This window comes from Calliphora vicina, chromosome 4 (assembly GCF_958450345.1).
Source record: "Calliphora vicina chromosome 4, idCalVici1.1, whole genome shotgun sequence".
Classification (NCBI taxonomy): domain Eukaryota; kingdom Metazoa; phylum Arthropoda; class Insecta; order Diptera; family Calliphoridae; genus Calliphora; species Calliphora vicina.
Genome location: NC_088783.1, coordinates 65,577,526 through 65,594,388, shown reverse-complemented (window position 1 = coordinate 65,594,388; position 16,863 = coordinate 65,577,526). Strand labels below are relative to the sequence as shown.

At 32.0% G+C, this 16,863-nt stretch overlaps 2 protein-coding genes across 3 annotated transcripts in view; one reads left to right on the top strand and one right to left on the bottom strand.

Moving 5' to 3' along the window:
- Positions 1-3,231: 3,231 nt before the first annotated feature.
- Positions 3,232-15,114, top strand: Traf-like (TNF-receptor-associated factor-like). Its single transcript, XM_065506731.1, has 6 exons — positions 3,232-3,527; positions 9,707-10,114; positions 10,179-10,327; positions 10,464-10,744; positions 14,405-14,520; positions 14,583-15,114. The coding sequence occupies exons 1-6, from the start codon at positions 3,399-3,401 to the stop codon at positions 14,892-14,894; spliced, it is 1,395 nt and encodes a 464-aa protein (XP_065362803.1). The 5' UTR covers positions 3,232-3,398; the 3' UTR covers positions 14,895-15,114.
- AnxB11 (Annexin B11) overlaps positions 14,984-16,863 on the bottom strand; it is a 34,983-nt gene continuing 33,103 nt past the window's right edge. For both annotated transcript variants that reach the window (XM_065506729.1, XM_065506730.1), the window contains 2 exons: positions 15,676-15,885; positions 14,984-15,597 (listed from right to left, as the gene is read on the bottom strand). In XM_065506729.1, the coding sequence (XP_065362801.1) occupies positions 15,460-15,597; positions 15,676-15,885 (348 nt within the window). In that variant the 3' untranslated portion in view covers positions 14,984-15,459. The remainder of the gene's footprint in view (positions 15,598-15,675; positions 15,886-16,863) is intronic.

The window sequence follows — 16,863 nt, the reverse complement described above, 5'->3', positions numbered from 1 at the left end:
CTAGTTTATATCCTCATATCCAAAAGAAGTACGGATTTAAGGAAAGAGTTTAAATTTTAAGTTTGGTTTTTCTTCATATGTAAATATACTTCCAGATAGGATTTAAGATGCCAAAAGAGCATCTAACAGAGTTAATGCTATTCTGTACATTATCGCTAGAACCACCAGTAAATAGATTTGGAAATATCTTCTAATTATACTTGTTTACAAGGTTTCTGGTCATGATGTAAAACTAATTGGGTGTATAACTTAAAAATTCTGCTCACCAAAGCACGGCTTCAACTTGCGGTTCAGAAGTGGGGATTTTGAAACGGAAGAAAAAAATCGCCCAGGCCAGCCAAAAAATTTTGAAGACCAAGAATTGGAGGCATTACAATATGAAGGTTGTTGACAAACCCAACAAGAGATCGCAAAATCATTTAGAGCTACTCAAGCATTAATTTGAAAGCGTTTCTTAGCAGGAGGATACAACAAAAAGAAATTGAATACCACACGATCACTTGCGATGAAAAATGGATCCATTACAATAACTCGATGCGGAAGAGGTCATATGTGAAGCCAGGCCAACCAGGCGAATCGACATCAAAGCCACATGTCCATGGCGCTAAGGTAATTCTTCAAATTTTTTCTATTATGAGCTGGTGACATCTGACCTGTACCTGTACTGATTCTTTTGAAGCGAGCTTTGACCGAAAAACTACCAGAATATGGCATATTCCACCATATCAATGCTCGGCCGCATGTTGTAATTCCTGTTAAAAAGTATTTAGAATGAAGTGGTTGTGAAGTTTTTCCTCAATCGCATTATAGTCCAGACCATGTCCCGGCCGACTACTATTTGTTTCGATAGAAGCAGAACGTTCTCTCTGGGAAACTCTTCACTTTGAAACAGATTATCCGATATTGATTCGTTATTGGGCTCAAAAGATGAGCTGTTCTTTTGGCTCGGAATCGAAATGTTGCCAGAAAGATGAAAAAGGTCACAGCTAACAATGGCCAATACTTTGAATAATTTTTCATAATAGAAATGTTTCAAAATAAAAGCTAAAAATTTGAAAAAAAAAATCCCGCATTTTAAAGTCATACACCAAATATATTGGTATAGATCTGTCATTTAACTGTTACCCGTCCATTCAAAAACATAAACAGTAGAGTAGATTTCGTAATAATAGAAAATGTTTAGTAACATAACTTCATAAAAATTTTTATTTTCAAAAATATTTTTTTATTATTCATTAAAAACATAACAAATCTTTATAAATTTATAAAAATGAGCTTTGAAATCCAAAAAAGCCCCATCAAAAATTTGGTAATGACTGAACAACTTACTTTTTAATGACTACTTCATACCGTATGCATTACTTAGAAGTGGTTTGGTAATGGTTGACATCTGATGTACATGTAGGACCTATTCACCAAATTCATAATTAATTCCTTAAATAATTTATTCAACCATTGAATGATTACGTGGTATGTACTTGCCTCCGATGACTCATTACTAGGGTTTTTATCCCGGGAATTCCCGGTACTAATTTCCCTGGAATTTTGCCAATTTTTCACTACCCGATTCCCGGGATTTTTAGTCGGGAATACCGGGAATTAAAAACTGATGAAAATACATAGAAAACAAGTTAGAACTCTATTTTTTTTCACCAAAAAACAGTGAAAAGTTTTTTACAAATTTGTTTGCTAATATCTTGGCAATAATACAAACCGCTTATTATTATTATTTATTTGGGGTTTTTCGTATGAAAATTTAAAAAGAGAATTCATTATATATAGAACTTATTTCTTATTGAATCATTCTAATTTCATTAAATTTCTTCTTCAAATCCATAACAAAATAGCTTCAAAAATTAATTAAATGATTAAATTGTTCTTTAATTAAAATCTAGTATAAAAACTTTTAATTTTGTAAATGATTTGATTTAACAAAAATTTAATCTTCCAAAGTTTGAATAAATTCTGTTATTAATTAACTTTAAAATTAATTCAGTTTAAACAAAGGCTTTGGAATGAATATAAAAAATTAAATATTAGGAATGGATTTATGGAATGAAAGACTGACATTCTTTAATTACGGATTAAGATTTTAGTGAATTAAGCTCAAGTTTTATTAATTAATTCGAAGCTCTGATCTTTAGTAATTATAAAACTAAGTTTTTTATATGAAATTTGGCTATAATATTCCTAATTTACAGTATAATTATATATTTCGAGAATAGCCGGGTACCCGGGAATGTAGAAAAAAATTTCCCGATTCCCGGGAATTAAAAAAGATCGGGAAATTAAAAACCCTACTCATTATATTACTAACACATTACTTTGTAATGTAAGTTTTTGGTGGGGAAATGCCTAGCGTATCATAATTAATATTTTTGGTAAAGTTTTTGTAAAAAATTTTAATGTGTTTTTTTTGTACCACATATTTAGGCAAAACATTTTCTTTAATTGTTTCAGCTTCATCTCAACATGATCTTAGTACCCACATTATGTGAAAATGTTAAGTCCAACAAAATATCTATTTAAAAAAGTACGCATTAATTTGCATACAAAATATTTACTTGATAATTAATATTCCCCGATTTATCAGCACATGATAAATACTCTTAGTCTCCAGTTTTTAGTTACTCTCTCGTTATTATTAATATTTTTTTGACACCTACTTTTCGATCTCATTTTGCCAGTTCTTTCGGACTACCATCGACGTGCTCTTTATGATTGTGGATCCATTATCATTTTCATACAACAAAATGTTTTGTGTATTTTTTTCGTCTGTTCGTTTTTCATTCGTTCTGCAACTGATAACAGTCAGCAACAATCGTAGTAGTTGAAAATGAAAATGATATGAAGAAAAAAAACTGATACCGATTTTAATTTCATTTAGTTTATTCTGTGTTAATTTCGTATTTAGTCGCTAGTTGCTCGCACTTGTTGTAGTCATTTGTTAGTTATTGTCAATATTAAATTGTGCTGCTGATTAAAACGAGAGAGAAAAAAATAATTTTCAATTAATGAAATACATTTTCGATTTACACCCATTTTTATGCACAAGAATATGTACAAGAAATGTGGAAGTTAATTAAAGTGTAAAAAGATATAGTGTTAAAATAATTGTAAAAAAAACTGAAATAAATATTGCTAACCAAAAATCTATTGTGCCAAATTATATCATTGACTTTATCTAGTGATAATTGTTTAAAAGAAATCAAATAAATACAATCATAATAATAAAACATACATTTGTAGTAAATTTCTTGATAAGATATCTCATATTGTTTTGACCATTTTATTTGTTTATTTGCTAATAACAAGTGCAAACATTAGAAAATATTTCTGGTAGTGTGTTTCTGCAAATCGTTTAAAAGAAATTTTATATTTATAACGTTTCTTCGACAATGAATGGTTCAAATATAAATAACGGTGAACGTCTACAACCCTCAACTTCCGGTTCAACAACAATTGTAAAGTATGAAAAATCTTCTTGTTTATTTTGCAATGAATGGTTTGATTCACAAACATTTACGGTGAGTGAAGAAGTTTACAAACATTATACTTAAATAAATATTTTCCTTATTTTTTCAACATTGGCAACAAGTGTTACTACTAAATAATCGTATGTATTAAATTGACATTATTAAGATAGTGACAAAGGTGGTATTAGTCATCGATGTAGAATAGGGCGGCTCTTATTTTTCACTTTCTAGAGCATTGTTAACCCATTTATGTCTGTGGTCAAAATTGGGGATTTAAAATGTTTAGCTTTTATTTTGAAACATTTGTACAATATAAATTATTTATTCAAAGTTGGCATTGTCAACTATGATCTTTTCTTATCTTTCTGGCAATATATGGATTCCGCGCCTAAAGAACTTCTCTTCTTTTGAAACCAAGAACAAATAAAGCCAATATGGGATACTCTGCTCAAAAGTAAATAGTATCCCAGAGAGAGCGTTCTGTATCGATCGAATCAAATAGCAGTCATGATCTCGAGGCATGGTCTGGACTACAAGGCGGGTGAGTCAAAACTTCCCAACCTCGTCATCCAAGCGTTGTCATGTTGGAATATTACGGTTTCATGTCTGGCCGTATATTCTGGGCGTTTTTCGGTGATGGTCTGCCAGATTTCAGCAGCTCATTATAGATAGGACCCTTTGAGTCCTACCAAATTCAGAGCATTACTTAGAACCATGGATATTTTGCTTTGGAGTCGATTTGGCTAGTTGTCCGAGGTTCACATACATCTATATGCTTCAGGTTATCGTAATGGATCCGTTTTTCATCGCAAATAATGATTCGGTGCATAAATGATTTTCTTGTACAGCGTTCAAGCAGCATTTCAGACATACAATATCCGTTTTAAAGATCTCTTAGCTTCATTTCGTATGGTACCAAATTTCCCTGCTTTTGGATGAATCATGTTGCTTGCAAATGTTTTGAAATTGCTGATTGAGCTACCACTGATTTTGTTAAGTTTGACAACAATCTTCATGGAGTAATGTCTCCCATTCTTGGTTTTCAAACTTTTTTTGCTGGACTGGGCGATATTTGTCTTCCGTGTCACGACCGTGTTACCACTGAACCATTCAAACCATATTTCGCACGTTGAAATCAGTGGAACACATACACCATAAGCTTTGCGGAGCAATTGGTGTGCTTCAGCTGCACTTTTCTTCAAATTAAACAAGTAAAGCTAAACTATCCGTATATATCTCTTTGTTAGCACAAAATTTGATATTTTCGATAATGTTCAATAACTAAGTGAGAATAAATGACAAATAAGTTTTTGAAAACAAAAACCATAGAGAAAACACATAGAGCGGAAACTCTCCTGTCAAAGACCTAACTCAGTTGTCAAAAACCTAAGTGGTGAGTATGTATTAGTAAAAAAACTATGTGAAAACAAAAACCATACTCGTACGTGTAACTTTTTTGAGTAATTTTTTGGTTTGAGTTCTTTTCGAGTTTCCGCTCTATGACAAAAACCTCGTTCAAAAGATACACAACACAGTTGCGCAGGATATTTTCTTGAGTATTTCTACAGTTTTAATTTCTTTAAAATCGGTTAAGCAGTTCTTGAGAAATTTGAAGCTAAAGTTGAACTTTTATTTTTTTATTGCATTTAAGTAGTATGTAAATGCGATTTTTTTTTATTTTTTGCATCAGCTTTACTTATAAAAAATCTGATAAAAACAAGCAGAAAAGTCATGCCCGACTATAACTTATTTTCATGAATGATTTTCGGAAGAGGGAGCTATGACTAATTATGGAATTATGGATCGTAATAGATAGCGGACTCGATATAGCAATCTCCGTCTTTCTGTCTGTATGTTACAATCAACTTTCCGAAACTCCCAAATAACTTACAACATGATTTATACATCAATATATCGGCTATAGTTCCGGTTTGGTCGCCTTTTAAATTCTGGAAAATTACGGTCGGTTAACTGTTCCAAAAACTCAAAATTTTTCAAATAACAAATAAACCGATTAATTTGTGTCGATTAACCGAAATTTGTTTTTTTTTAAACTTTATATAGAATAATAGTTTTAAACCCACACAATTTATTTCTCAACTCGTAAACATTCCCTTCTAGCAATAGTTTTTGGAGGCATAGTACGGAAGCTGACAATGAGGAATTTGCAAATGACCGTTTTTTCTAGAATGTTCTATAACTGAGAAATTTGATATTCTTTATCATGCCTTACTATCGATATCTCCATCATCTACAACCAGTGAGAGATTTTTTTTTAATTCAAGTTTTAACATCTATTTTATAAAACAAGTAAGAAAGTATGGTCGGTCAAGCCCGAGCATATAATACCCTACACTAAGTAAAAGAGCAAAAACATTTTTCTTTTAAAATTTCAATAATTTATATTTTTGAGTGATTTTCGGAAGTGGGCCTTATATGGGGGCTATGACCAATTATGGACCAAACACCATGAAATTAGGTCGAGTGATTTATGTCTATATTAAAGTTAACTTTGTTGAATTTTGTATGTATACCAACATTTTTAAGCGATTTATGCACGTTAAAGTGATTTTCGGAAGCGGGTCTATATGGGAGCTATGACTAATTATGGACCGATCGTAACAAAATTTGGTGACATGAATTTTGTATACATAAAACTTATTTGGAGCGGAATTTGTGGAGATACATATATAAATTAAACATTTATGACCGATAAAGACCAATTTCGGAAGGACATTTGTATGGGGAGTATGTGAAATAATGGACCGATTTCAGCTAGTTTCAATAGGATTGGTCTTTGGGCCGAAAAAATAATATGTACCAGCCAGCCAGACGGACGGACATCGTTTAATCGACTCAGATTCTAGTGATTCTAAGTCGATCGGTATACTTTAAGGTGGGTGTTTGACAAATATTTTTGGGCGTTACAAACATCTGTACAAACTCATTATACCCTCCCCACTATGGTGGTGTCGGGTATAAATTCAAGGCCTGACTCAGTCATTCACTCACCCACTCACTGATGAGTCAGTGAATGAGTGAATGAAAGAGTCAGGCCTTATATTTTTATTTTAAATATATAGATGTTTAAAAAAATACCAATAAGTCGATCGCATGTATACTTTTGTAACGGTGTGTATATAATTTCTTAGTATGTCCTATTCTCTTTCCGCAACTTTCTGAAGCCATCTGATGACATAAGAAGCTGAAATTTGGCATATTTAAAGTACTTTCTCTGCGGAAGATCGTAACGGAGCTAGATTTTTTGGCCTTTGAGCGGAGCAGTGTGGCATTTTCCGTTTTTAATATTTCTCCATATAACTCACTATTTGTTGTAAGGGGATTTTACTTTTTCACGACTTTCTGAAGCTATCTGTTGACATAGAATCTGTTGCGCAGAACACAATTCCCTATAAGGCTGGCATTTTCCAAAACAATAAAAAGCACAAGGTCAGACGTTGGAAAAGATAGGGATCTATCTTTTAGCCATGGCCAAATGTATATTGCATTTTCTAGATCAAGATTCCTACATGATGTTAGTGTGAAAGTGATTCATGAAGATGGGAAGCAGGGTATGCTTCGTAAAGGGCAGTTCGACAGTATTCTCACAGAATAGTGTCTATAAAGAAATTTTTACTTTTTATTAACTTATGAAAATTATTCATATTTAGTTTAACCTTCGCTTTACCAATACCCACCCGGGTGACCACATCGATTTTATTGGTTTAATATTTTTTTTAATTTTGTTTCGATTTAAATGAAATTTGTACTCACTGAACAAATTCTAGAGTTCTATAGAATTTAATAGAAACACTTTCAACTTTTTATAAGGTTTTTTCAATTTTTTAAAATTTCGTTCGTCGCATATATTTATAAAAGTGTATTGTCACCTGGGTGGGTATTGGTAAACTATGTATATAAAAAACCTTTGGTAAAGCGAAGGTTAAATTGAAGTAAGTAAAGGAAATTTAAGTAAATTTTAGTTATTGCTTTTTGTTATGTATGATTCTATCAATTTGGGTTATTTTAAATTGTTTATTTCATTCTATAAAGAACTGAATTAATTAAAGAAATACAATTTTTCATCCTTAAAAACCATTAAAAATTCATAGTTATTCAGACCTAAAATGGGTCAAACTCGGGAAATATATTTTTAACACACTTATTTTATCACCAAAATTTTGAAGATATTTTTTTTTCTAATATTCCTATTTAGACCTTGCACGGCCAAATTCCGGCCAAAAATCCATAACTTATTTTTTTCTTCATAAAAATTTTTGAAATTTGGTATTTGTATTAAGAATAACATAACCGATCGATAAATATTTCGATGTTCTAATACAGGGTTGGCCAAAAAAGCATGGACGTTCTAAAAGTATCAAAAAAATTGCATGTAAGTGGCTGAAATTTAGTCCTAAAATAAAGAATAAAATATGTGATCGAAAAAAAAACATTAGAAATTACATACAGGAGTTGGCCAAATAATTTTTTATTTTGTTTCTATTGGTTTAAAACTAGTTCCTAATCACTTCACTTTTATATAAAAAGAACATGCAAAAAATCCGTAATAACTACGTGGAATGGTTAAGTGCTAACTGTTTTATAAAATCTGTGCTAATTTGCAAAAAAAAACTTTAAAGAAAAAAGCACAGGCTACTTCGATTCAAAAGTAAAAAACCTTTGACTTTACAGCATTATAAATAACCATATAGTTACTTTAAATTGTTAAGACAAATTTACCATCAAAATTTTATAAAAAATAAAAAAACAAAAAAAAAAACATTTTTGGCCGGAATTTACCACCGTGCCTTGGGAGCATCGAAAATCCAAAAATGTGAATAACAGCCACCCTAATATGGAATATTCATAAGAAGTAGACATTGTTACTTTAATTTAATTAAACTAAGGACATAAATGGGAATAAGATAGTACAAAATACGATGTCAAAATCAAACTCCCGTTCATTTACTAAATTGTTGAACTTTCAAAAACAAAAGAATATTGATAATTTTTAGACTTGTTTTCCATCTGCCCGGAATATTGCTGACTATTTATTTGACCAATAATCGGTCGGTGACTTTGGCACAACGTGAATTTCGTCGCAGATTTCATGGCCGTCCAACGCCTGCTGGTGAAACACTGCGACGTTTAGCCGCTCGCCTCGAAGAGACTGGCACAACACGAGATTCTGCCAGGCGTGGCAGACCCCGGAGTAGCTGTTCTGCAGAGAATATTGCTGCTGTAGCCGAGGATGTCATGGAAGCGCCGTCGACATCGACCAGACGATGTACCACGCAAATGGGTATCAATCGACGGTCTTTACAGCGAATTTTGTCAAAATAAAACTCCCGTTCATTTACTAAATTGTTGAACTTTCAAAAACAAAAGAATATTGATAATTTTTAGACTTGTTTTCCATCTCCCCTTTTTTTTAAATATCATATTCTTTGTCAAAATTTAGGAAGAACTGTCAATAAAAGCTATCGTAAATATATCGCTAATATAACAACACAAATTGTTTATATATTTTCGTCTTCTAGAACAATTTTTAACCTTCTTGATCAATAAAATTTTAAATAAATATTACTTTCTAGCACAGTTTAAATTTTGTTACAAAGTTCAGAAGAAGGGATCTTTAGTTTTTAATCAGTACAGTTTTTGAATTTCTGGACTAATTATGATTTTATCAAGACATCTCGACACTAGGAACTCTCAATTAACTTTAAGCAAACAAAACGTTCTACCCTTCTAACCAAGATATGTTTAAATACCTTATGACTTTCACCCATTTATTATTGTCACTATTTGATTAATTTGCTGTCCAAACTGTCCTTCAGTTTAAAATAACGTTCAAAGTGTTTCAAAGCTGTTTAATTTTTCAATGTCAACTTTTATCAATAAACAAAAGCCATTTCATAAATTTGCCAAAAATAAAACACTAAAAGGGCCAACATAAGCTTTATAAATGGATAACATGAGCAACCACAAACATTTGCTTTTATTTTTTATTATTTATCAACAAACACCCCAACACATTCCACCTCCCTCAGATAAGATAAGGAACGAATTTAAAAATATGTACACATACTCGCAGAAACATACACTTGTTGCTGGTTTATTAATAAACTTGAAAATATTTACTAATATTTAATGTAACCGTAATCATCATTATAAATTCCTCTTGGTTGTTGTAACTGATTATGTTTTCTACATAAATAACTACCCTATAGGAACATCTAATACACTGTGGCCAGGTGCTGGAACAATGCCCAAATACCTGCAATGTATTTGTGCCCAGAATACGTATGCGAGCCCATCTCAAGGAGTGCCCACGTAACAAACGCAGAAGTGCCAGTTTGGAGAGAGTAGATCAACAGGTCGATCATCGGGTGCAAGTGGTGGAGAATGAAATAAACACTTTGCGATCAGTGTTAAATGAAGAGATACGCCAGCGTTTGCATTTGATCACAGATGTGGGAAATTTAAGAAAACAAAATCAAATACATGACGAATGGAGTCACACAACGGAGGAGAATATTAAATCCATGCAAAAGCAATTGCAAGAGGAAAACACACAGCGTTGTTTTGAAGTGGAGCAGTGTCAGCAGGATTTTCGTTATTGTTACGATATAACGCAGGTTTGTAGGAAAATTTTATGGTTTTTCCATGTGCATAAGTAACTAATTTCTCTTTTGAATGTAGTCCTTAAAAACCGAAATTCAAAATGAAATCGATGATCTGGAAAAGCATATCAATCAAATGTCCTTGGAAGTGACGCAACATCAAAATCATTTAAATGACAATATAATGAAATTGGAGGAAACAGTAGTGCAGAATGAGAAGATCAACAGGTAAGGGGCGAAATGCAATTGTCCAAAGACTTTCTAATACAAATAAAGCTGAAACAGGGTTGTTTTTCTAGTATCTAGTCAAAAGTTCTTTTGTATTTTGTAATCCTCTTAACACATTTTAATTATTTCCTTACAGAGACAAATTTATAGAAATTGACAAATTTCTTCAAGAGATAAATGTGGACATTAACACAAAACTCACTCCCAATGATAACAATTCTGCCAAGAATGCTGCCCTGGACCTGGAGGTGAAAAGCATGAAGCATATTGTTTGTGAAACTGAGGAACGTTGTGATAAATTGGAGAAATTAATGGTTAAAACTGATTATGATTTACATCACACAATGCAGCTGGTGTCCGATTTGGAAAATCATATTGCCACTCAACAACGTTTGACTAGTTATATCAATTCGAGAGGTAAGTGTGATCCGGTAGTTTAGATTAGTTAGATTCGATTTGTTCGCCAAATCTCACTAAGTCGTTGGCCACTTGGGTCCATTAACTATTAACTCGAGATGATAATTTTATCACCTGCCATCTTTGTGTTGTCGGAAAATACAAATGTTCCCCAGATAATGCGAAAAATTAGATAAATGATGGAAAATATCAATGGTCCGTCATTCAATTGCTCAATGCCAATAGATACCTAATATCATTATAGAATGATCCACCCAGAGGACGATGTCGAGTTAAAGTTTCGTCCTCCTCTTCATTGTTATAATACCTACAAAAATCGGTAGTGCAAAAAATCTGACAAATAGTCAATTGTCGTTCCCAGGGCTAGAAAGTTCTTAGTGGCTAAAACTGTCTTGAGATGAACGTTAGATAAATTTCCTATCACGTCGTCCACGTATGCAACTATTTTGTAGGAATTCCATTGCACGAGATGCCTGTTAATGACCAAATTTTATAGTACAATATTGCACCTTATATCCCAATGCAGGATTATTGATCCTATTTGAGAATAGATTATCTTTCAAATCAGTCACCGATTAAGATATATCAATATCAGACTGAATCGACATTCTTAAAAGCCTCTTCAATATTATTTTTTGCATCGGTATTCTTTTTTTGCTTCCATTGAGAATAAATATCACATTACACGTTGAAGGTTTTACCAATAAAGACAGGTTAACTTAATTTTAGAAACCAGGGATTAACTAGATCCATATTTAACACTACACATGAGTATATGCACCGGCATGTCCCGAGTCACTTAGTGAAAGGGTGTTAACACTCGCTACCACTTTTCCATTTTCCAGCTGCGCAACATCTTCCACTATTGCTGATCAGCATGCTATTGGAACGTGTCGGAAATAAACCTCTAACCATCGCAACAGCCATTACAACATCTGCAGTAGCAACAAACACCAACGCGAGGCACAACTTCGAATGTATCCGGATACCTGGGTTAATATCCACATTGCAGTTCAAAAGTGCAAGTCATAATAACTGAGAAATTAAAATTTATGCTGCGGTCCAGGAGACAAAACTGATGTATAGTATGAAATTCTCATCAGTTTTGTCTTACAACGGATACAACGTTCTCCAAAGACCAAAGGCAACGATTCAATTCGAAATACAGTGCAAGATACAGCTCTTCCTTTCCATCATGACACTAGAGACTAATACCTCGAGGATCAATACATCGAGATCAGATTGGGTGAAATGTTCCGTCATTGACCAAATGTCACGACATCGGGACCTATTCGGTCGGCGAAATGAGTCTGGTTCTACACGCAGAGAAAAAATATAATTGGGCATGGTTACTGTAACCATTTAAATAGTGTTACAAGTTTTTTAACAATATTATAGTCACAGTAACTATTTACATGATTGTGGTAACCATAAAATGTTTAATTTATGATTCACATGATTGTATCAACCATATATATGGTTACAGTAAACAAATATATGTTTGTTTTTTTATTTTTTCTCTGCGTGTAGGGAACTTCAAATAGCTCCATTAGCATCGCCACACTAGACTAGGCAAACAATATAGAGGTGCGTTGTTGGCAAAACAAATTCTCGATTCCACCTTCTGCTTGTTAAATGAGGATGAGGTTAAATGAGGTTAACTGCGCTAGCCTATCCGACATCACGGTAGTGAGTCCTGGTATAATCAATTTAGCAACCTGACGAGCAGGTCAGACCTCTTACCTATAATCGACATATCGATTTCATCGTTTCAGATCCGAAACATCAGGCTTCGGAAAATGTACTGATTGCAACATCAATGATCTTTCGACACGAAGAATGAGAAAGTTCCGTTAATAAAGCTCGCTTCATTCCTGTTGGTGAACTATCAATAGTGCAGCCAAACATTCCATCCGCAGTCCAAAGATCCATGGATCTTCCAGCTGAATCGCAACATCAGCAGGTTGGAAAATGAGAACATGTGGAAAAATTGTAATACAACCTTAGTTGATGTTAAACATCTTGGAGAGTGGCAGAGTTGTTTTTCCACCTGTACCGCTCTTCTTGCCTAACGCGAATACTCTTTTATCCTTCCCCAAATGACCATTCAACTACCAGCAGCTCGTATGGCAAAATTCACATTAACCTATTAACCCTTAAAGCTGCAGAGGCCTTGTAAAAGGACGGTCCTTGTACGCTAGAATTGTCAAAAACCTTCGACATTGTCAGTCACGCCATGTTCTTCCTCGACATCCTGCATTCCACAATTCCCAACAAGAAATGTATCGTGAATTATCCGAGTGGGCACCAGCAGTTCGTGACTAACCCTCAAATCTCCGCAAAGTTAAGTAAGAAGTTCCTCAGTTCGGGATCCTGTCATCACATTATCTATAAGCTCTCTAATAATCTGTCACCTATGACAGACTTTTCACTTGGATTTATGATCTTTACCAGTAGAAATAGCTCAACTGGCAAATTTTATAATTCTAGCTGTTACAACAACAATAACAACTAGATCTTCTAAACAATACCGGTTTAGACGTGGTCTTATAAGGGTCAAAAATCTCTATAGACCAACTCAACTCATCAATCGGAACTAATCTACAGATACCATAACAAAATGGCGGCATGAAATAATCCCCCACGAAATAACACCCCAAAAATAAAATGAAATAACCCCCCAAAATTTGGGGTCTTATTTCATATGCAATAAAACCCCAGTTTTGAAAATGAAATAAGACCCCAACGAAATGAAATAATTCCCCAAACAGAAATTAAATAACACCCCATTATTGGGGTCTTATTTCATATGAAATAGAACCCCAATTTTTAAAATGAAATAAGTCCCCAAACACAGTGAAGGTGATCAAAAACAATTGGTGGTTTCAAACGGTCTGCTATAAGGTAATATTTTCGTAATGTTCGATAGTTTAAACACATTTTTCATTTTATTTTTGGGGGATTATTTCGTGGGGGGTTATTTCATGCCGCCTAACAAAATACATCCCTACAAATTATTGTACATGGGCAGTACTAAAGTTTCATGTCCAGACATGATCCTACCAACTATAATATGATATAAATATTTCACAATCTCCTTCCTAAATTACATGCAAAGTTTTTATTCTATAAATTCTATTTTTTTTGCAAATTTCCTTTAAAATGTTAAACATAATTACCACAAAGTATACAGAGTTGTCAAATTTGACGTTTCAAAAATGCTAAATCAGATGTTAGGGCAGTTCTCTTAAAAAGAGCTAGCAAACGATAAAGGAGAAAAATATAAAACTAGATTATTTGTTGTCTCGTGACACCTCTGAATACTTTGTGATAATTACATTATGCTCTCAAATACTTGAAAATAGTTAGCTTTAGTTATGGAGCATCCTAACTTTAAAATACCGTAACTCAGCCATTTTCCAACCGATTTTTACAAATCTATGTTTGTTTAAAAGGTAGAACCCACGTTTATTTCACTAAATGGAATGCTCGTGACTATAAGCATTTCCGAACTCAGAATTGCATATTTTTTTGGTTCACTTTTGTATCACTCTGTTAATTTTTTTCTTATTTTAAATGCTGACTTTGGCCATTTTTCACAAATAGACGAATTAAAAATACTTTGAATTGCTTTATCAACAATTTTTCTTTATTTTTTAGGTCACTTAATTTGGAGAATTAAAGATTTCTCAAAAAAACTGGAAGAAGCTAAGCAATACGATACCATTTTACATAGTGCCATGTTCTCCAATAAACCCTTTGGCTACTCCTTAAGAGTAAGTATCTAATATTAAAGACTTTTTAAACTTAAAAATAAAAATGCTTAATTTTCTTAAAGCTTGATATCTATTTGAATGGCAAGGGATCGTGGAAGGGACGCAATATGATAGCCTGTTTAAATGTTATAGCTGGTGAATATGATCCTTTGTTATCGTGGCCCTGTCGCTTGCAGGCTGAGATGGTAATACGCGATCAAACATATAATCAAGGTGAAACGGAAGATTATATTAAAACGGTGAATGTACGCAAGAAAAGTGATGATTATATACAAACCAAACAGTTTTTCCATATACCCCATGCAGTTCTAACACAGCGTAATTATATTAAGAATGATAGCATTTTTGTGGAGGTGAAAATTTTGAAACAATAGTTAGAGTTTTATTATATATTAAGTTATTAAGTTTTGAAAGCAATTCCTTTAGTGATAATTAAGTTAGTCTGTAAAACGAAAAACAGAAATTTTTTATTTAAGTTTTTTATAACTTTTTATTTTATTTTTATGTATGTTTACTTTAGGAATAATAATAAAGGACAGTATTTAAATAAAACATGAATAAATGACAAAAATAACAGAAAAAGTAAAAATTAAATTTCTTTAATTTATAAAGACAAAATTTGGTAACAGGGATTTCATTAGCATAGAATAGAATATTATTGGATTTAATGACATTTTAAATGCAGCTTCTGTCAATGAATTGAGATTTATTTTGTTTAAAACAATTATTCATACATATTTTAGAGATTTATATAAAATTAATGAAAAAATACTTTGCTTTTTTAATAAGAAATTACAATATATTCGATTTTTAAAGAGTAGGAATAAGTTTTGTATAATAAAAAATTATATTTTTATCTTTTTTTATGTTTTTCTTTTTATATAAAAATATTGTTTAATAAAAAAAAATTGTATAATGTTGTTTTCCTCTTTCTGCATCTTAAGAGTTGGAACGTTGTTCTCCAATCAAAGCATACAAGGCATGTTTGTAGTGACCAGAAGTGTCACCCTTAATCCAACTCTTCAAACTCTTGCTATACATGCGCTCATAAGCGGTCTTAATATCACCCATATCAATCTGGAATTTATTTAATAAAAGGAATTATATTAGTTTAATCACTTGCTTTAAAATATTTTGAAATAGTTTTCAAATTACCTCGCATCTGGTAATAATGACACGTATCAATTGTTTGTCATTGGTGCCAATACCAGCCATACTTTTGTGTAAACGAGATGCAAAATATTCAGCCTTATTGGTGCAACAACGATAGATGGCAATGAGACCTTCCATTATATCACCCGAGAATTCCTTCTTAATGGCCTTCTCCAATGAGTGGCCAGTCATGTGCTCGTACTCTTGGAAAATCTGTAATTAAAATAAAGTTTAAAAAATGGAAAGGAAGTAATTTTTATAAATATAAGCATAATTCCAATACTAGTTTAATGTCAAGATGTAATTGAGAAAATACAATTTGATATTGAAAAAATCAAATTAATATTGATAAAATACAAATTTAAATAAATAATTCCGAATTAATGCTGAGAAATAACAATATTAAATTGATTTCTTAATGTATTTTTTGAATATTAATTTGAATTTCTTTATTTCAATTAGCTTTTTCTCAATATTACTTTCCTTTTCTGAATTACAATTTATATTTTCTCAATACTAACTTGGATTTCTCATCTTCAATTTGTATTTTCTCAATATTAATTTGGATTTCTCAATTACAGTGTGCTTTTTCTCAATATAAGTTTGGATTTTCTCAATTTCTAATTGAAATGGCGCACAGCACACAGTGGTATAGAAAGACACCAAATTATACTTTCAAATATAAATTCTAAATATATTTTGGTAAATGAAATTCAAAAAAAAATTTCAAAATTGTTTTTTGAGAATTTAAAAAAAAGTTCTCACAATTTAAAAAAAAAAAAAAAAAAGTTTTTTCCAAATTTTTTTTTTAATGTTAAAAATACAAATTTTAAATATTTTTAGGTAAAGGAAATTTAATTTTTTTTTTCAAAATTGTTTTTGAAAATTTTTAAGATTTTTTTCCAAATTTTTTTTTTAATTTATTAGTGAAAAAAAATGTTTCCCGATTGTGACCTATTATAGGTCCAAATTAATATACCTTATATACATCATTGCAATGGACTTTAAAATATCTATCATTAAAATAGGTCAAAAATCGAGGTTGTCCTGGTTTTTTCCTTTTAACTCAGCCATTTGTGGATCGATTTTCTCGATTTTAAATAGCAACCGAACCGGAGATATTGATGTATGACGGACAGACAGACGGACATGGCTTAATCGACTCCGCTATCTATAAGGATCTAGAAAATA

Coding starts and splice junctions, on each gene's coding strand:
- Traf-like (XM_065506731.1), top strand. CDS start 3,399: ATGAATGGTTCAAATATAAATAACGGTGAACGTCTACAACCCTCAACT. Junction 10,745..14,404: donor TAGTTATATCAATTCGAGAG/GTAAGTGTGATC, acceptor TTTATTTTTTAG/GTCACTTAATTTGGAGAATT. Junction 14,521..14,582: donor CCTTTGGCTACTCCTTAAGA/GTAAGTATCTAA, acceptor ATTTTCTTAAAG/CTTGATATCTATTTGAATGG.